The sequence below is a fragment of the Achroia grisella genome, unplaced genomic scaffold (assembly GCF_030625045.1).
Source record: "Achroia grisella isolate CSIRO2021 unplaced genomic scaffold, CSIRO_AGI_Agris_v1 utg546, whole genome shotgun sequence".
Lineage (NCBI taxonomy): Eukaryota > Metazoa > Arthropoda > Insecta > Lepidoptera > Pyralidae > Achroia > Achroia grisella.
The window spans coordinates 1,693,692-1,712,799 of record NW_026712931.1 but is presented as its reverse complement, the minus strand read 5'-3'; the positions used below and the strand labels follow the sequence as shown (position 1 = coordinate 1,712,799).

General features: G+C 34.5%; 1 protein-coding gene across 2 annotated transcripts in view; it reads left to right on the top strand.

Annotated features, from left to right (window-relative positions):
* Positions 1–19,108, top strand: part of LOC131848045 (protein-L-histidine N-pros-methyltransferase) — a 63,391-nt gene that overhangs the window by 23,401 nt on the left and 20,882 nt on the right. For both annotated transcript variants that reach the window (XM_059197802.1, XM_059197801.1), the window contains one exon: positions 2,335–2,525. In XM_059197802.1, the coding sequence (XP_059053785.1) occupies positions 2,335–2,525 (191 nt within the window). The remainder of the gene's footprint in view (positions 1–2,334; positions 2,526–19,108) is intronic.

The window sequence follows — 19,108 nt, the reverse complement described above, 5'->3', positions numbered from 1 at the left end:
TGATTACTAACGGAACCCTAATAATTGAATACACGATCCCGACCTGACGGTTCGATTGGCCGTGACGATTGTTTCAACTACCGGTTTTAGATAATTATTTGGGTTCTATTATATTCATAGACGAACCCTGACGTATAAGCCCTGACTAAAAATTAATAAGTTTTGTTTTATCTGGTATTTTTTAAATATAATAATAATAATCTTAGGATTCAATTCACACACTGAACCGATTTAATTGAAATTTTGTGCACGAATAGTCTAAATCCTGGACGTAGACTACTTTTTAATGCAAAAAAGGGTTTTAAGGCGTTAAAAGGAGACATAGACGTTTGTATGGAAGTATCGTGATTTTGAAATCTAGAAACTAAAAACTTATGTACTTTTAAGGTTGTTGATTAAATATAAATATATATATGACATTCAACTTTTTTATTTGACTTTTTATAATTAGCCTAAATAATTAAAATTGTCATCAAAGGCCACTATACCACGCGGACGAAGTCGCGGGCACAGCTAGTATATTATTAATGTAATTGATTTAATAATGATGAACTTTAAAATTAAACTATGAAAAACTTCTATTGTTATATAATAATTAATTTGTAATGTCATTAAAAGTTAATCTTTATAATATTATCGTATTCCTAAGTAGTTGCGTATGCTATGTATAGTTATTAAGTTTAGCATGACTCGTAATTATAGGTACAATCTATAAATATAATTTATTGTAAGCATTAGGTAGGTACATTAAAATAACAATGCTTGGTATGTAGGAAAAAAAAAACTTTTTTGTAAACGAACGGCTTGAGGGGCCATTTGCAAAAAAAAATTTGTATTTATAAGAAATAACAGGTGGAATCCAAATCAGCTACTTTTAGAACTGACCTATGACTGTTTGTGCATATCGTAAACGACGAGATACGAGAAATAAACTAAACTCAAGGGAATTTTGATTACAATTTAGACCAAGCTGAACGGAAGCTGACTGTTGTTTCTCACAATCAGTTAAAATTCAGTTCAGTTTAGCTCAGTTAAGTTCAGCTTGATCTAAAATGTAATCAAAATTCTCTTGAGTTTAGTGACGTGCCTGTCGATGTCGCAATTGAATGAAAGACTTACGGTCATTAATAAATATCGAGTATATGCTAGTAACGTATACCAGCATATACTCGATATTCATTAATGACCTTTTGTATTAATTATTAAATATGAAGAAGAAAAATGTTAATTATTCTCACATGATATCGTTTAAATGATTAAATATAACATGATAAAAATCAAACAAAAGCCTTGATTAACCACTACTTGCTAGCTCATTGTAAGGAACATGCACCATCAACTATGGAACCCACGCTATATGTGTTCTTCACGCTTTCGTTCTTACTACTTTTTTTTAGCCATCGATTTTAATATAAAGACAGATCTGGCATTAATTAAGCTGCGCTGATGAGTTTGCTACCCGCTCCCGACTCGCCGTCATTATACGGCTGCATGTAGAGGCGAGGAGTTTTTTTAATTCGTCATTATTCTGTGGCGTAAAGAAATGTTAATTCGAGGCGGCGTGAAATTAACAGCGGCTACAGCGGCCTTTGTAGGGCCGCGGCGGCTAACTTAAACACACAACGGGTGACGAGCAACACGCTCCTTTCATACTGTACTCTCTTATTTGCACTCGATTACTCTTTTTGTGTACTTTCATTAAGAGCTCGCGGCCAAGGGTTGTTAAACATCAATTTATAAGTAATAGATTGTGATTCGACATGTTCGACGTTTGTTAATCGTGCGTCAGGTGGCGTGTTGCTGCATAAATTAAACTTAATTACATTAATACTTCAGTGTGCATTGGTATTTGAAAAAGAAAATAAGTCAATTCCATAAAGTGTTATACTTGCAACCGTAATCATATGTAATAGTGTATATATAATAGTCAAATGTAACAACACGTTAATGACACATATAGTTTGATCCGAGAAGAAGAGTAAAGAAAAACAGCTGTAATTCTTTTCAAATGAGATTACATATTAATATTAAACCATCATGAACATTTATATAAAAAAATACTATTGAATCAAGTTACAATAGTTAAACAATATTTTGACTACTCTCTTACTTTGTCCCAATTGTGAAATTATACCTGACCGTAATACAGTATTTTTACTAAATTACGGCAGTTACATTGTCATGTTATGTTTGAAAGAGTTGACAAATGTTAAACATTTAATAAATATCTGCATTTCCTACAAAATAATTGTAAACGTTTTATTCAGTTATTATATAGTATGTAAAATAATAATATATATTTCTGCCAATGTTTCACAATTATCGTTGTTGCAGTGGTATCGAGTGGACTCCACTCGTCTATCTCCAGAGCTACGCCAGAAGTTCGTACAACTACATTCAGATGAAGAAACCAAAGAGTTCCTATCGACATCCATCGATAAGTCGTCGTGGGTGTGGACGCAGATCTGGTATCTGCTAGCGAAGGCTGTGCTCAAGCATTTCTGGTCCATCACAGATATTAATGGGTGCGTACTAGACATCATTTTATTTAATACTAGCTGATCAATAACTTCGCTACACATTTTCCCCGTTTTGCAATATTTTTCATTGCAGCTTCTATTTAACGTAGCGTGATGTTACATGCCTATAGATTATCACGAAAATGGAATTTCAATTTCAAAATCGGATCTGTAGTACAAGAGATTACCATAAAAATCCAAACTAACAACCGTTATCTCTTTATAATGTTAGTACAGATTTGCGACACGCTCGATTTTCACACGAGTGCTATTACTGTAGCATGGCTATTTTTTAATAATAGTAGCTACATTATTCGCGAATAATATGATAAATAGTACGGATAAATTATATTTAAAGCAGTGTGTATTCTTTGAGTTGGATTTCATAATAAAATAATAATAAGGATTGTACACCACCTATCTAATACACCACTCTTGCGTTGGCAGTCCAGACAAAGACGCCGTACCTCCGTATCCTATAATGTCATTGTCTTACCACACCTGAAACCAAAAACATTTTTCGAGCAACTTGGCGTCTGAAATAAGTTAGACAGAAGTAGGCAACTTTGTGGAAAGACTACCTATATATAGGTTTCGTCATTATGTTATGATTTCAATTGATATAAATCAGTAGAGCGCTGATTTATATCAATTAATATGAATGCGTAATCATAAAGTTATAACCATTAAAATATAGCATATAAACTAAATAGGTCTACTATTACTCTGTGCCTTTTATACAGTTCTGATATTGTTTCCCACTTTTTTAGTAAGTTAAATAATCACAAGTTTACTCGGGTGAACAACTACGCCAAGTCACACCCCAAGGACAGAAGCCCAAACTTTTTAATTTAAGAGTAATGAATCATTTCTTTCACAAACGATGAATTGCCATTTAAATTACAACAATGGGGCATTATTAAGTGGGTCCAGATTCGTTCAATTACGCCAATTACAATCTCCCGGTAGCTATAAACATGTATGAGTAGGTACGTAGGTATATTATTTCCTCATCCATTGTGTTGTGTCGTATCTGCACAAATTAACTAATTCGTATCACTTTTAGCTTGGCCGAGGTCGATGTTTCCAGCTATCGATGTTGTCCAGTCATTATAATCAGAATATCAAATAATTACATTAGCAATCGGTTTAGCATAATAACATCATCGTTTAGAAATGTTTTATATCATCAATAAAAAAATCATAACATTTTAACATTTACTTTTCAAAATTTATGCTATATTATTAAATCTTCCGTACATTGTTATGGGCCGATTTGTATCTAAGTATAAGAAAGTATGATGTTCTCGTTACTTAGCCATATTTTACAACCCTAATATGATTAATTCTCGTTACAAATTTAGAAACAAACAAAATGAACTACTTTTTGACGGTATTGGTGGGACATGACCTGCTATAGAGCGTATAACGTACTACAAATATCGATATCGATAATTCCACAACCCACTGAACACGAGGCACTGGCCGCGTCCGGAGCGATCTCTGTGAACGTATACTGAAAGCGATCACGGCGGGTGTCTATAGCCGAGCACTAATAAATAATTTAAATAAATTGACGGACGAGATTTACTCATTGGCTGTTTCCGTCTCTCAATTACACTTTATTTATCACTTGCTACTCGTCGACCAAAGAGTCCCGCTCCGCTCCTTCGTTTGATATTTCCTTTAGGTGCTAACTGTCCTGCAATTTTATTGTTTGTTACATTGTTGTTTCTACAAAGTGATGATACGTAGGTATATTTTTTGATAAATGAAAACAATTGTCTCAGTCACAAACGCCCACAATTCCAATTCACTATTATCTAAAAATGTAAATTGTATTGTCTCTAAATAATAGATATCGTTTACTGAACATAATATTGACAAGGAAATGTTCGTGACGCCTGTAACAGTTTCTCCCTAACTAAATATCCGGGATATTAATCATTGCGGTTATAGTTAGGATAAATTACTCAATAAACGCTCGCGTCGAACGCTATTGACTTTTCCGGTCTACATAGTTGCCCAAATGAATATATTTCCAATGAAATTAATTTTCGACGCTTTGATTTATATTGAACAAATACTTACATCCTTCATAGTCAATACCGTTTAGATTATAGCTTTTATTATCATTTTGTATGTGTGAGTGACATTCAGTTAAGTAAAAGTAATTAGTAGATTTCTAAAAGGAGATAGTTGTTTTTAAGGTTTTCTTTAAATACATTTCATTGCAAATAACATCAACTGCAAAGCCATTAAAGAATATAAATTTATCGATATCGATTGTATTTAGTCCCAACTTTATTTTAATTTGGCGATTTAGACAAACGCACTTTAATCAGACACCGTGGGCTTGCAGACAGGCTCATTGACACGAGACAATAAACTGCCGAAACCAATTGGCAAGTGAGATTCGACACAAACCAATCACATATTGTCACGAGAGAGCGTGCCGCAGCGGACCGTTGTCGTTAAATGTACATATGTTTGTATTACGTCTGTCTGTAGAAAACGAATTTGCTCAAGGTATAAGTATGCTTTTAAATATTGCATATTTTATTTCTATACTGTTATATATTTAATTAGTAGGCGGATCTCATTTTATTGCGATTTGTGGTTTGTAGAAATTACTCGGGTGTTGGTTTTAATTTTGTCGGGCTTAAGTTATTTGTTCTTAGTATTTGAATATATAATAGTTACAGTAATTGTGGAATGGTAGGTGGAATGTGTTAATAAACAAAATTTTATTTTTATAAGCAATTGAAAATTAAGAGCATTTAAGAAAAACCTAGAAATTTGGCCAGACTATAACCATTATTCGGTTATTGTGGTTAATTTTTATTATTTTTGTGAGACAGATAGTGAGCCATGCAGTGAGACGGAGATGCGTCGTTTAAACGCGCGCGAATAAAACTAAGATGTTGTATTTTACAATCAATTCGTTATTATATATATTAGCCTATTGAATAACATATTCATCGAAGTCTCTTATACACTTTAGGCTTACTTTATAATAATAATCACAGACAATTCACACAGTGCCATCTAGAACCAAGTTCAGCTAGCTAAAGCTTGTGTTGTGGGTACTAGACAACTACATAGATATATACATAGAAAACATACAGACCGATACAAACATGAATAGAAATGTTGTGCGGTGCGAGGAATCGAACCCGCGACCATCGGAAGTAAGGCAGTGACAGTTAACCGCTAGACCACCGAGGCCGTCACCATTATTAATGAGCATTTTCTTTGCATATAATTAATAATAATTCGAGGATTAAAAAATTATAATAACTGTTTAGTAGATAATTTATAGATAGATAATAATGAATTAATACACATATATAAAAAAAAACTGAACTTCAATTTCGATAGATATGCGTTTTCTTGTTCAATAGAAAACTTTTGTAATGGATTGATATTTTTTATTTAATACTATTGTATTAAATAAACTCGAAATAGCTAATAAATTGCCAGTAAGTACTTATTTATATATTATTCCTTTTCGTTGCAGTAACAATTGATTTAAAACTATAGATTCACTACCAACCATTGTATTAAATATTTCAATTAAAGAAGGCTGTTTGAGTTCCTTAAAGGGTCGTCGCATCCTTTCCCATACATCACTTTTTACACTTTCGAACAAAAATTCCACAAGGCGCGTAATATAAACTGGCTATAAAAGAAAATAACCAGCTTTATATGCAAATATATCCATAAAGGTCTCACATTAAACATTAACGTTCTTATTGAAGACTTTAATTACTATGACCTTCTTAAGACGCGCGAGTTAATAATGCTAAAATACCATATAATTATATTTCGGTCGCCATTAAAGAGTGTGTTTCCTTTTTGTTCCACGTTGCTCCATCGATTCTTGTTTTTTAATAACTTTAATGAGGTAGGTACTTTAGGCAATCTCATATTTTGACCACATGTTGCAATTTAAGTGAATATCAAATAACGAAGATTATGAATGTAATTAATCAATTTTGTTCTGCTCTTTTGTTGCAAATTTTGTAGGTACAGTCATATAAGTACCCAATGAATTAAATATTTCGAATTTCAAATTAAAGTCAACGCTTTGCCTAATGTCCTCAGTAAAAAGAAACAAGCTTCTTAACGATAAAGCAATGACTAAGTTCTTTATAAGACTCTCATATCTATTCTTAGTTTTAACACACAAGCTAAAAGAATGTGTCGGAGAATTCTGGAAAAAAAAATCACAAGCTATCGTTCGCAGAATTTAAAAACTTTGTATGTTATAAGTAGGGTATTTACCATTATTATTCATTATTTTCCGATTTCTTAGACGTCGTTACATATGTACCTATATATATTATATAGTCACTGTTCGACTCGTTTGTAACAGCGTTGAAATATCGGGTGCTCATTAATAATATTATCGTAGTAAATATCCAGTTTACATAACTAATACAAACAATTGTATAAATAAGTTGAAAATAGGTATAGGTACATATTATATTTGATACGTATGATAAATGCTTAAGTTTTAATAATTCTACGGATCACTTGTGTGTTAACAAGAGACACGTTTTAATTTGAACGCTATCACGACATCGTACCTACTAACAATAAGAGATATTTATTGTACGCACTAAACCGCCATGCGGTCGTATACAGGCGGTCGCAACTTTTCAAACAGAGCCCCGCGATGGCTCGATAGTGTACCATTAGCGCGAATACTCGCGCCAGCGACCAATTGTGCGCTTAGATATCGCATACAAATGTCGATCGCTCGCAACGTTCGTTCGAGCGCGCTGCGCTCATCTGCATTCAATCCCATTGTTGCCGTTATTATTGGATGTATGCGTAATCGTTAATTTATGAATCTAGCCGCACACCCTGATCGTTCGATCTAATCGGATTCTAGTGGTTCTTGTTTAATTTATACGCCCGCGAATCGTGTTCAATCGTATTTAGTTTGTTTAAATATATAGACTACACACAACAATATGAATACAATTTAATTTGTAGTTATATAAACAACAAATATTACTATCTGCTATAGATTTATTGTAAATATATGATTTATCATGACCCTGCCACAGGCCAATTTTGATCACTCATGCCAAAAATGTATCGTCCAGTTATTGTGGATCGCAACTGTAATTATTTCCAACAAAAAGGCGACAGGATCGTAATAGGGACTGAAAAGACGCGCCCGGCGCGCCGCTGCCGTAAAAAGCGCAAAGAATACACCTCGATATGATCGCACAAAGGCCGCTCCTGAATCCTACCTCAATGCTAATTTCCACTATCGCGCTCGCCCTCATTCATTTTCAATCGGAGCCAGGCTCCGTTTTCTTCTATTTTTTTAAAGATCACATTAAAGAATCGAATATGGTGTCTTTTTTTTGCACGAACTGTGCGTGCGACGCGATTTATTTATTTGCGGGGTTTTTTAAAGCGACATTCCGACTCCCTGTATACTTGTGTCTACCCGCAATTGGCATTTCGGGCTAAGCGCGAGCTATACAAAGTCGTCGGTCTTAACGGTTGTTTTTAACGCTCGAATCCTCTCGAGCAAGAAACGAAGGATACAAATAAATTATTAATCGTTTGTCCTGTCTTTTATAAATTAAAATTCATTCTTTTTTTGGTCGGATGCAACGGGCTAAGGTATTTTTTGGTCGCGTCGCGTTTCGTCGTCTGTCCTCGAATTTATTAAAAAGCTTACGCCAGAGGTGAGCAATTAAATCTGTGACAGAAATTAATACGAGTACAGCCAGAATGTGTTGGCGACCGGTCCCTGCTTGGTTATTAATTCACAGCTTGTATGCTTTATTAATCCTCTTATCATAAATAAAGACTACATTGTAAGATTGGAACTTACAATAAATATGCGAAGTTATCAAAAATAATTTTCCTTCTTTTAATGTATTTGGACTCAAAAATATCAAATATCTTTTGTGGCATATCAAAATCCTATAAAGATGTTAGCGCAAGTTAAAATTTCATGAGAAACTTAGATAAATTAACTGCGCCCCACGATCGGATACGTCGGGCCGGAAAATTCATGAAAATTATCTAATTACGTGTGTGCAAGGAGAAAAATCGCGAGTTACTTTCGTAACCGCCCGGAAAATTACTAGCATAAATCACGCGGAGCCGGGCTGGGGCGGGGGGCGCCTGATTTTCCATTCGCTATCTTTTACGTCGGTATTATTTTGATTTATTTCAACGCATAATGAAAGCGTACGTCTCCTGTTGACGTACCAGAAATCCAATGGTGTAATCATTTTTAAAAGATTGCTTCGTCTTTTGTTCTGGAAAATATTAACTAAGTAGCTGTATAAATCACGGTGATCATAAATTTAGTAATAAAACTTGATGAACATCACCGCAAATAGGTGTTAGTCGCGTTAAAAGTAAAACAGCGGGCGTTGTGGCCAGTGTCATCGCGGATAGGATGCGCATGATGGAGCTGCCAACCTGGCTCGTTAACATGGAAAATGGTACGTTCCTCGACACCGCACATTACGCTGTAACCACTTGCAATTATGTTCTAACAACGAATACGCCGTGTCCCCTATAATATAAGCCATCGGAATAAAGACTTCGTTCGTCATTTGAAATCTGCGACACAGAATCTAAAATTAGTCGCGCATTCCTGTCATGAGTCTTGTCACTTGACATCTACATTAATGTTTATATTGATGATACTGTTCGTATTTAAAAATAAATATGCTACTGTACTATTTAACTGCAAATTTATTAACAATTATAATGTTTCATGACTATATTTAGACCTTTGATTTTAATATTGTGCCGTTTCAATTGCGTTTAATGTATCTTAAGGAATTACTCGATATTGATTTGACGACTTATTTTCATAGCGGATGTTTCCAAGCGTGAATTGTACCTTTTTAACATAACAGCCTGCCAATGACAGATTGTCATCTTAGATAACAGTAATAAACATTCGTATTGCGGATTTTTATTTCATATTTCATAATAGACCATAACAAAATTTTAGCTAGGAAATTCCAAAAATATCTTACGTTATAATTTAAGTTTTTCGCCTATTATTAAATTACGCTTAACAGCGAGCTCGATTAGGATAACATTTAGCCCCATATACATTTGGTACAAATTTAAAATAACCCGAACTGATATAAATGGCTAACAATGCATCTGACTATCCCTAAATCGGTATTACAGTCTTGAAAACACTTATTTATAATTGTCAAATTATTTTTTGATAAAACCTTAATAATAAACTTGGCGCTTACATACTTAGCACATTAGTACTAAGATTTGAACTAGCAACCACTTAGGGCTTTCTACAAGTGCACCTTTTGTAAAAGACTACTTTTGCACAAAACAGAAGGTTTTTATTTTCCAAAGATATATCCTATGTTATTTGGAAGCAAGTAGCTTTCTACAGTAAAAGAATTTAAAGATTTCAATGAGTTTATATCCATTAGAAACCATAATAAAATCTTTCCTGTTAATAATGAGTAAAGGGACATATAGGGATATATATGTAAGTGTACATATGACTATCGTTTCGCGCACCGCGGTGGTCGTCGTGTCGCCTGCTTAGCGCAACGATAATGGTAGCCATTACACCTCATTCCGTAGATGCCGGTGCACAATAACGCCAGTTGCACGTCCGCGGCGTGTTCACAACTCTACCCAGGTACACACGTTGCTTTAGGGAATAGAAAAAATGGTATTGAAAATTGTAGCGAACTTCTTAGTACATTTTTATATTTCCTTATAGATGTTTTTTTCTGCCACATTCCTTCTCGTCGTAAAATCTTGTTTTTTAATTGATTTTTTTACACGTGAAAAACCTCTTATTTTAAATCTGTATTCGATGCCTCCGCTTCAAAAATATCTTACAAATTTTATGTAATATTAAAGTTTAGGATGGTTATTGCTGAGCACATTTATTTGAATGAGTTTTAACACCTAGATTTACTTTAATTAAGGACGTTAATTTGTAAATATTTTAAGCCAGTTATTGACAAAATTAAGATTAATTGCAATAGTAATACAATTACATTTATATTACTTTTATGTATAAAGGCCGTGGACGCATTATCAGGATGCTTAAAACAGCATCGAAATATTAAGACCTCATAAAACATAATCATTATAAATATTCTGTTATGATGTGAATAGTTGGAACATTAATTAAAAAGTTTGAATAGAAATCCAACGAAAAGCAGTAGCAGACAAAAGCGAATTCTACAGAACTAATTAAACGCATATCTGCCAACATTCTTCATTATAAATAATTAACGAAATCCCACATTCGTCCTTTATATAATTTTATCCGACCGAATCTCATATCAAAACAAAGTCGAAACGAAAAGCAGTTGAAATATTTTAACGGCAGCTCGAACATTTCTTAATTAGCCGCTTTTTATTAAACAGCAAATTCGGTTAACTCCAACAAAGGATTCCTTCAAATAAGAATAAAGCTGTTATTCGTGACGAATCACGAAGGTGTTTCGCCGGGTCCCTCGTAACCCTTTTTGTGACCGTCTGACTAATCTAGAGATGGCTTCTCGAAGTTTTTAATTAAAGATAATATAACATAGCTGCACGTACTATGGTGAGATCACAACGAAGCTTTTTAGGGTTGGCCACGATTTGGCAAATTTAATTATTTATCTACATTAATTAAAAATTGTCTATTTTTTAAAACAATGTAATCACCATTTTTATTCTTACTTATCATCATCAATGTACCCACTTTGAGAGTATTTAAGTTTAAGTAAAAAAATGATGTCTAAATTGCAGTCCCTAAATATATATACTAGACTTTAATATCTATAACTGAAATGAAATGTTTCTTGTTATAGTACAAAATATTCATTCTAAAATGATCTCTTGAATTTTTTTATAGCAGTGTTGTGTAACCGTTACCTACCTATGAAAAACTACGGATACCACGTCTTCACTTGACGCCAGTGGAGAGGTATCATGTGATGCCATTTTGAAGGACCAAAATGTCCGTGCTTTGTCTTATTGGATCAAATCAAAACACATTTTACAAAGCTAGCTGCTTGCCGGCAGAAATAAAAGAGAGTACCCAGACAACTTTGTTCAAAGTCAACCTCGGTCATTCATCGTCGTTGCTTCAGCTACAGTTTCAATTATCTAAATACACAGTTGACAAGTCATTGTTAATTTGGGTACTACTTAAATCAGAAATAATCACAAAAATTTAAAAAGAAATTAAATTACCATTTGTGATATTGTACATAGTCAACCCTATAACACATCATCACAGTCAGTAATTAGTAAGAAGCTCATTCGTGGAGTGTGAATAGCTCCAACAATAGAGCCGGTAGCCGACGCCTCGTGCACCTATATTCAATTAAAGGCACAATGCTCCAAGGACTGACCACTTCGTCGAACTAGAAAACCTTATTCATCTTTTTATAAACGCGTGTACGGTCGCCTCCTATGCTCTGATATCTTCGAAGAGATGCAATACTATACGCATTCAATAGACGAAGATAATACTGACTTACTATTTTTTGCCGCTGGTTTATAAGTGTCATAATATAATGTCCTTTTAGATCAACCTATATAAACTGCTACGTTTTTCTCTTAGACAGATGTCGTAAACTTCGTGTGCATTTAGTAAACGAATTGTCTATACTAATCACAGATATGTTATGAGGAAATTAAGTTCTAGAATCACGGATATAGTATACTGTATTCATAATATTCTGTACTTAGTAGTAATCTATGGTATAGTATAATACTGCGATATATACATATGTTATGTTGATATAGATAGATATAATATACAACAGTACAGTTAGTATACATGTGTATTAATTATTAACTTTTAATCAGACTTATTATGGAACAGAAATACCTGTATCAGTATTTTTGGAAAGAGTCCTCATAGAATTGAGAAATAAAATGCACTAAGTTTATAATTCTATTTATATAATTAGTTAATACAGCATGTAGCAGTTAGCATAAATATATTATAAGCTTATTTTTTTACACATACAATATAGAAAATATTTCTTTTATGTAGTAGAATGGCAAAGAAACTGATAGCACATCTGATGGTAAGTGGTAACCATAGCCTATATACATGAACAGCATTGTGGACTTCACATTGTTATATAACGCCCGTAATAACGCGAATGTCAAAGCATAAGAGATGCGTTGACATAACGGACGAGTAAGATGTCGTGCATCTTTTGCATCTTATATTTCTCACCCTACAACCGAATCAGCTTGCAAAACAAGCTGTTTGTCAAATAATATAGGTAGGTAAGACCACAGATAACATAATATTACATAGTAAGACTGAGGTAACAATGCAAGTTACTTTTACAAAGTCTATCTCGATAGCTTTATTTTTCTTAACAAACTAAGATAATCGATACAAGGACTGGATAAATAAGTTGTTGTAGTTACATAAATATTATATATATCTTAATATTATATCTATTACCTTTGTGGCAATGACATAAAGGTAATACATACAGTATTAAGACATACTAAAGAATATAACATGAGTAGCGAGCGATACAATCATAAATCGAATAATTGCCCTCCATCAGATCTGATCAAGACACAACCGACGATACTTAGTTCCATACCTCTCAAATTCTTGTTCATTACCCAAAAAAAGTTACATTAAGAGCATCTTTAATAGTCGCCTTGATTACCATCTATGCTGAGTGGAGGACGATTATTTCGATGTCGGCCTCTTGATGATGCGAGAGAAATAAAATGCGTACGCGCACGCGTCGCCACCGGGTTACGCTGTCGTTAAGAAATTACCGGGCACGCCGTCGACGCCGCCGATTTTATCGATGGAATTTATTGTCGACACTCGCTCGCGCATGCGTCCTCTCTATCCGCTCGTTTTACACGTCAAATCTTTTTGAAATACCCAATAGGTAATGATAAATAATTAGTAAAAGTAACGATAACATTTATCATTAATTACGATAGACTTTTAGGGGGCAAAGCCGAGTGACGGCAAGTATCGCATATTATTAAAAAATATTACGGTGATGCGAATGCAATTACCTCTTAATTCTCCAATTACAGTAGCCTCCCGATTGTTTAGCCGTCACCGACCTAGCATAATGCGAAAAATCTGTCGTGAGATTAAGGGAAAAGGGAGAGAAGCAAAACAAAAAACGCCTCATGCAATTGACGAACATCTCTGAATATTTTTGATAAACAAATAAAACATAGCCATTAACAATTCATCGATTTTTATTGAAATGCAATAAAGTGTAACTGCACAATTTTATGCAACGTCGCGCATACTTTTTTCTCATGATTCATCTCCATTACCATTGTGTCCGCATTTCTATAGAGGCTACGTGTGATTTAGCTTATCCATTAATTCTGTATGAAAACAATTTCTCCTATTTCATTTTATTGAGAGCATTCGTCACGTCGGCAACGACGGCAGCGGGCACTGCGCGGGCGCAGCACGGTAGTAACGAGTGTATAATTATTATCGAGCTCGGCGCCGCGCCGGTAGCCGAAAGAACGACTCATCGTAATTTGATGGCGTCGGCCGTCCCGCCCCGCCGTTGCCAACAAAAAACTAATTAACAGAGATGTACACAGGGTTACCAACCTTAAAACATTTAGTCTTGTACGAAGAAATAAAAAAATCTTATAAAGTCTTTCAATGTGACTCTCTACGAGGTTAATTATATTTTGACCGGTGTTCGTAGGTGAAAATTTCATACAAACTTGTACAACGATGAAAATGCCCTTGTACCGAAGGCCAAAAAACTCGTACTTGTATGAGGATTCTCGTACAATTGACATCCCTGAATGGAGAGGTGAACCACGGCCAAGTGTGTAGGTACTATGTTGTATTCGCGCGTACAAAATTGAATTTTAATAAAATGCAAGAATTTAAGGTGTGATTTAAACTGTAGTTGATGATGGATTTGTGAGTTTTATGACACTCTAGCTGTTACCACCGGTTTGATTTGCCTTTGTTACATATAATATGACCTATGTCAGTACTCGTGACACTATCTACAGGAGAAAAAACCAGTTAAATGAATTATTTCGGTTATTCTCTAAATACTGAATTTTTTTTTATTATACTCAGAATATTTTGATTATATTACAAAATGGAAGTAAATAAATAGCCAAACTGTTTTAATTTCTAGTACCTACTTACAAGTAAAGTGATTTTTTTCAATCACTAAATGCTGACCAATATTTTCGTGTAAAATACTAAGTGTGTTAGCTGCTTATACAACTTTAGTGCATGTTCACGTCAATAGATACGTCACGTCATAAGATGAATTCAACATAAAATAATTCATCTTAATTATTTTATGTTGAATTCATCTTATGGCGTGATTATTCATTTTATCTTAAATTTCACATGTAATCTAATGAATAATTGTGACCAAGTAACATCATCTTTATTTGTAATAGCAGTATAGATTCTCAGTATACACTTAAAATATCACAATAATTAAATCAGAAGCAAAATAAGTATCAACGTATATATATCTACTATACGTGTATAGTAGGTATATCAAATATGCCTGTGTATGCTTGCTTGTTGATGCTTTGGTCATGATAGATTGTTGCTATGATGGATAGCGTCCACAGCCGCCAATAAACTCGCTAGTCCAACCATCGCAAACACACTACTTCCTACATACTTACTTTGACACTAGAATAACAAAACTCGCGCAGTGCACGGCGGACATACTTTCATGTTCAGTTTATTTTTAACTAGCTACCCGCCCCTACTTCGCCCGGGTCTACATATATTCCACATATAAACCTTCCTCTCGAATCACTATCTATTGTTAAAAACTGCATTAAAATCCCTTGCGTAACTAAGAGCTATAATAGTATATAATTCCCATAGCGCCATTTAGTCCCAAGCTTAAATACATTTTTTAATATACAGACAGTAAACACCCAGAACGATAGAAACAATCATACTCATGAATATATATGATTGCACCTTGTGAGGAGCCGAATTCGCGACCAGCAGAACTAAACTGCTGTAGTCCACCGGTAGACCACCGAGGCCGTCATAACATAAACATCGATAAGCCACAATACAAACTGTTTTAGGTCTTTATAAAGGTCGTATCAATGACGAGTTGTGAGTCGGCAGCGAATGACCCGTGAAGAATTACTTTTCGGCGGTCAGGACACGGTTGCCGGGTTCGCGATATCCGATAACCGGCCGCGACGCGTCAACAAGCCGGAGTTAATCCTTTTAATATTTATTTAAACGTTCACAGTCCACAAGCAGCGTACATCAAAGTTGCCATTGTTCACCACTTTATTACCCACCGTCGAATTACTCACGCATTTGCTACTTGAGGCTGATGGTTTTCGCAAAAACTTGCTACCGGAATTCTGTTTAGGAATTATACTATATATGTTGTTATGTTGTTTGTGTGAATAAGCGACTTTAAACGAAATAATTAAGTACACAATCAGTACCTAGAGTAACAGTGATTGGCAAGTATAAACTTATGTTATAGTAAGTGCACTAAGGCATAGGCATACGGTATACTAATTTCTTGAAATCAAAATACTTCTCAAATCTATTATGTTCGTAGTGTTATTATTAGCTACTAATTAAAACGGCTTACTAATCATATACGAAATCGCTTCGTCTATAGAACTTAAGACTATGAAAATCAACAAATAAATAGATTTGTATTTCCATGTACTTGAAAGTTTCTATATCCTTAGGATTAATAGTTTGCCAATTCTTAAATTAGTCACAATATCTAGATACGTTCTGAGATTGGCGGCGCCGTAATCGGACGCTTCATTAACGCAGGAACACAGCGAGACCCAAAGAAATGTCACGTCAAAATCGACTTTCCGAGAAGCGTAGCGCTACCGGAGCCGAAAGGGAATTAATAAATACAAAAGGGTTATAAAAACTGTGACAGAATTAAGAGCGAGCGCGTTAAAAATGGAGGTGCGCGCGACGGCGCGGGCGACGCGAACATGTGAAACATAATGCGCGAAACAAAGCAGCCGGAGCGAATGCCTTAAATCATTTTTAATTATGTTATGGCGAGGACCGGCGCGTTACTGCGACTGCGCGGCTTGGGTTACACAAGGAACGAGCTGCTGTGCAAGCCCACACTAATCATGCTCCTGCGCGGCCTTGTAACGCACCGTACATACTCCGTTTGTCCTGTGTACAGACATGACATATTTCAAGTTGCCATTAAATTTTGTAGTTAGACGTTTGCGATTTGTTATAGGGATGTTATTGTAATGTTTGAACAATATAATTCTTAATATGGCAAATTTGATGGCAATGATATTGTACCATTATTTCATTTGAAATACCTCGTGCAGCAGCAAATGATATTTTATTTTGCTGGTACACAAATATGTATATACCTATGTAGTATATCGTGTAGCAGATCGTCAACACATACATAATTTGGCCGAATATTCTCATATATTACATACTAAATACTAATATTATTGTTAAATTTATCCTTACTCAATTTAAATTGTACAATATATCCGACTTAAAAGAGTCGAGAACTCCAAGTTATAAAGTATTGTCATCTACAAAATTAATTGTAAATTGTAAAAGCTGTTGTTTACCTAAATTAAATTAAATAAATTTACGGTACCTATTCTAACATTTTGTATATCTATTTACTACTCATTTTTTTAGTATATAATTAAGTGAACCTATTACTTATCCTCATAGTCTATCATATATTTTTCCTACTATCCTATAATTGTGCCTTTTCTTATTTAGCTTTTGTATATCTATTTATATTTATTTATTTACTATACTATTTATTTTTGGACGCGCTTCATCTTTTGCGCCAAACTGGGGCGATTACTTAAGAGGCATACGTAACAGCAGCTACTCATTGTTGGGCAGTTCTTATTTCACGGTAGCTTAGCCAGCACACTAGTCTAGTTCGCTCGCTATATACCTGTGCACCTTTTTTGTCTTGATATAACATTTTTTACCTTTTCTAATGACAGTAGGTATCATAGATATGATTCTTACATCACCACTGTGACAGTTAAAAATACTCTATAATTATATCAGGTTTCACTTTCAAAACATTATTTTGATTACGTAACGAAATAATTATTGTTAAAGTTTATATATATTTTACGCACTAAGTGTAACGATAATTTACGATACTATTTTTAGTTTACTGAAATACTAACTAACTATCTTGTAAATTCCTCGATCCGTTGTTCTTAATGTGTAAATGAGCATCACATATCCTAATAAATACATACAAAAAATATATATTTGTAAGAAAGGCTTCTAAATGTTCAATCGTTTGTCAAAACCACAAAAAATATGTGTAGTATTGTTATATAGTTTACAAGGCAAATTACTTGGAGGCAAAAACGGGAGGCCTAACCTGCAGTTGTACTTGAAACTTTCACATTACATTAAATATTACACTGTAAGAAGTCGTCTATGTGAGTATCTCCATCTTATATATTTCAGCCGCCAAGCAGCTTACTTTGTAAGTTCTGTATCTGTTGAAGAGTGAGATAGACGTCTTAGTTCTGCGAAATGGCAACGCATGCGTGCTATCACGGGTCACATGATAACGTGATGTTCGTAATGCGGTTAATGTAGGCAGTGGTTATCGCTTATCGTAAGAAAGACATCAGCTTGTGTGCCATTCCATTTTATATAAAAAAATATATCCTACCAATTTATTAAAAATTACATAACGTTATTTTACCTAAACAAATCGAATTTCTCCGCATTCTTCTCGACAGATGACTACATTTCGAACACAGCTGTTGAATACAAAAAATACGAAATGCTTGCAAGCAGCAAGGCTATTTAAATATAGATTACCTATTTCTATTCTATTCTTATTCTGAAAGAAGATAAAAAATAACGAACCTACAAGCAAGTGTATACACCAGCCAGTTGGGTTATCTAATTTGCCACGTCTAATATCGAGCAATGACAACTGTAATGGTTCGCAGCAGAGGAATGCATGACAGATCGAGTGCGCAGGAAAAAGCGCCCGCTCGCCGGTGAATGAAGCGATTAGCGCTGAATGGTGCGCCGGCACGCGGAACCAAGCGAGCGGCACGACGCGCGCGACCACGCCGCGCATTGTCTCAGCCCGCTTGACCCGTGCCCCGGGTAAAAACCGTGCCGGTTAAAAACTAATAAAAACACGGAAAAAACCACTGATCCGTTTTTAATTGGATAAAAAATATCGAAGATGTTTTTATTTTCGTAAGAAAATAACGATGACCGCTCCTCGATGGTGGTTTCTTGTCGGCTGTACTGATTGAGTTTGGGAAGTAACGTCTGTTTATTTACATTGTCTATTGGGGTACTTATCTGTTATTATCTAGCACGGCGAACTTAGAACCTCAGAATCAAAGAATTTTAACTGATTTGCACATTATTAGTTGTCGAGAAATTATCAATAAAAACGTTCCATACAAAATTGATGAGAGAAATGAAATTTTTATCATATTTTACATGTTTTAATTGTCATTCTACTATTCGGGGCTTATACAATTCTAATAAATCAAAGATCATAAATAGATCTAGACGTCCTTGAGTTATA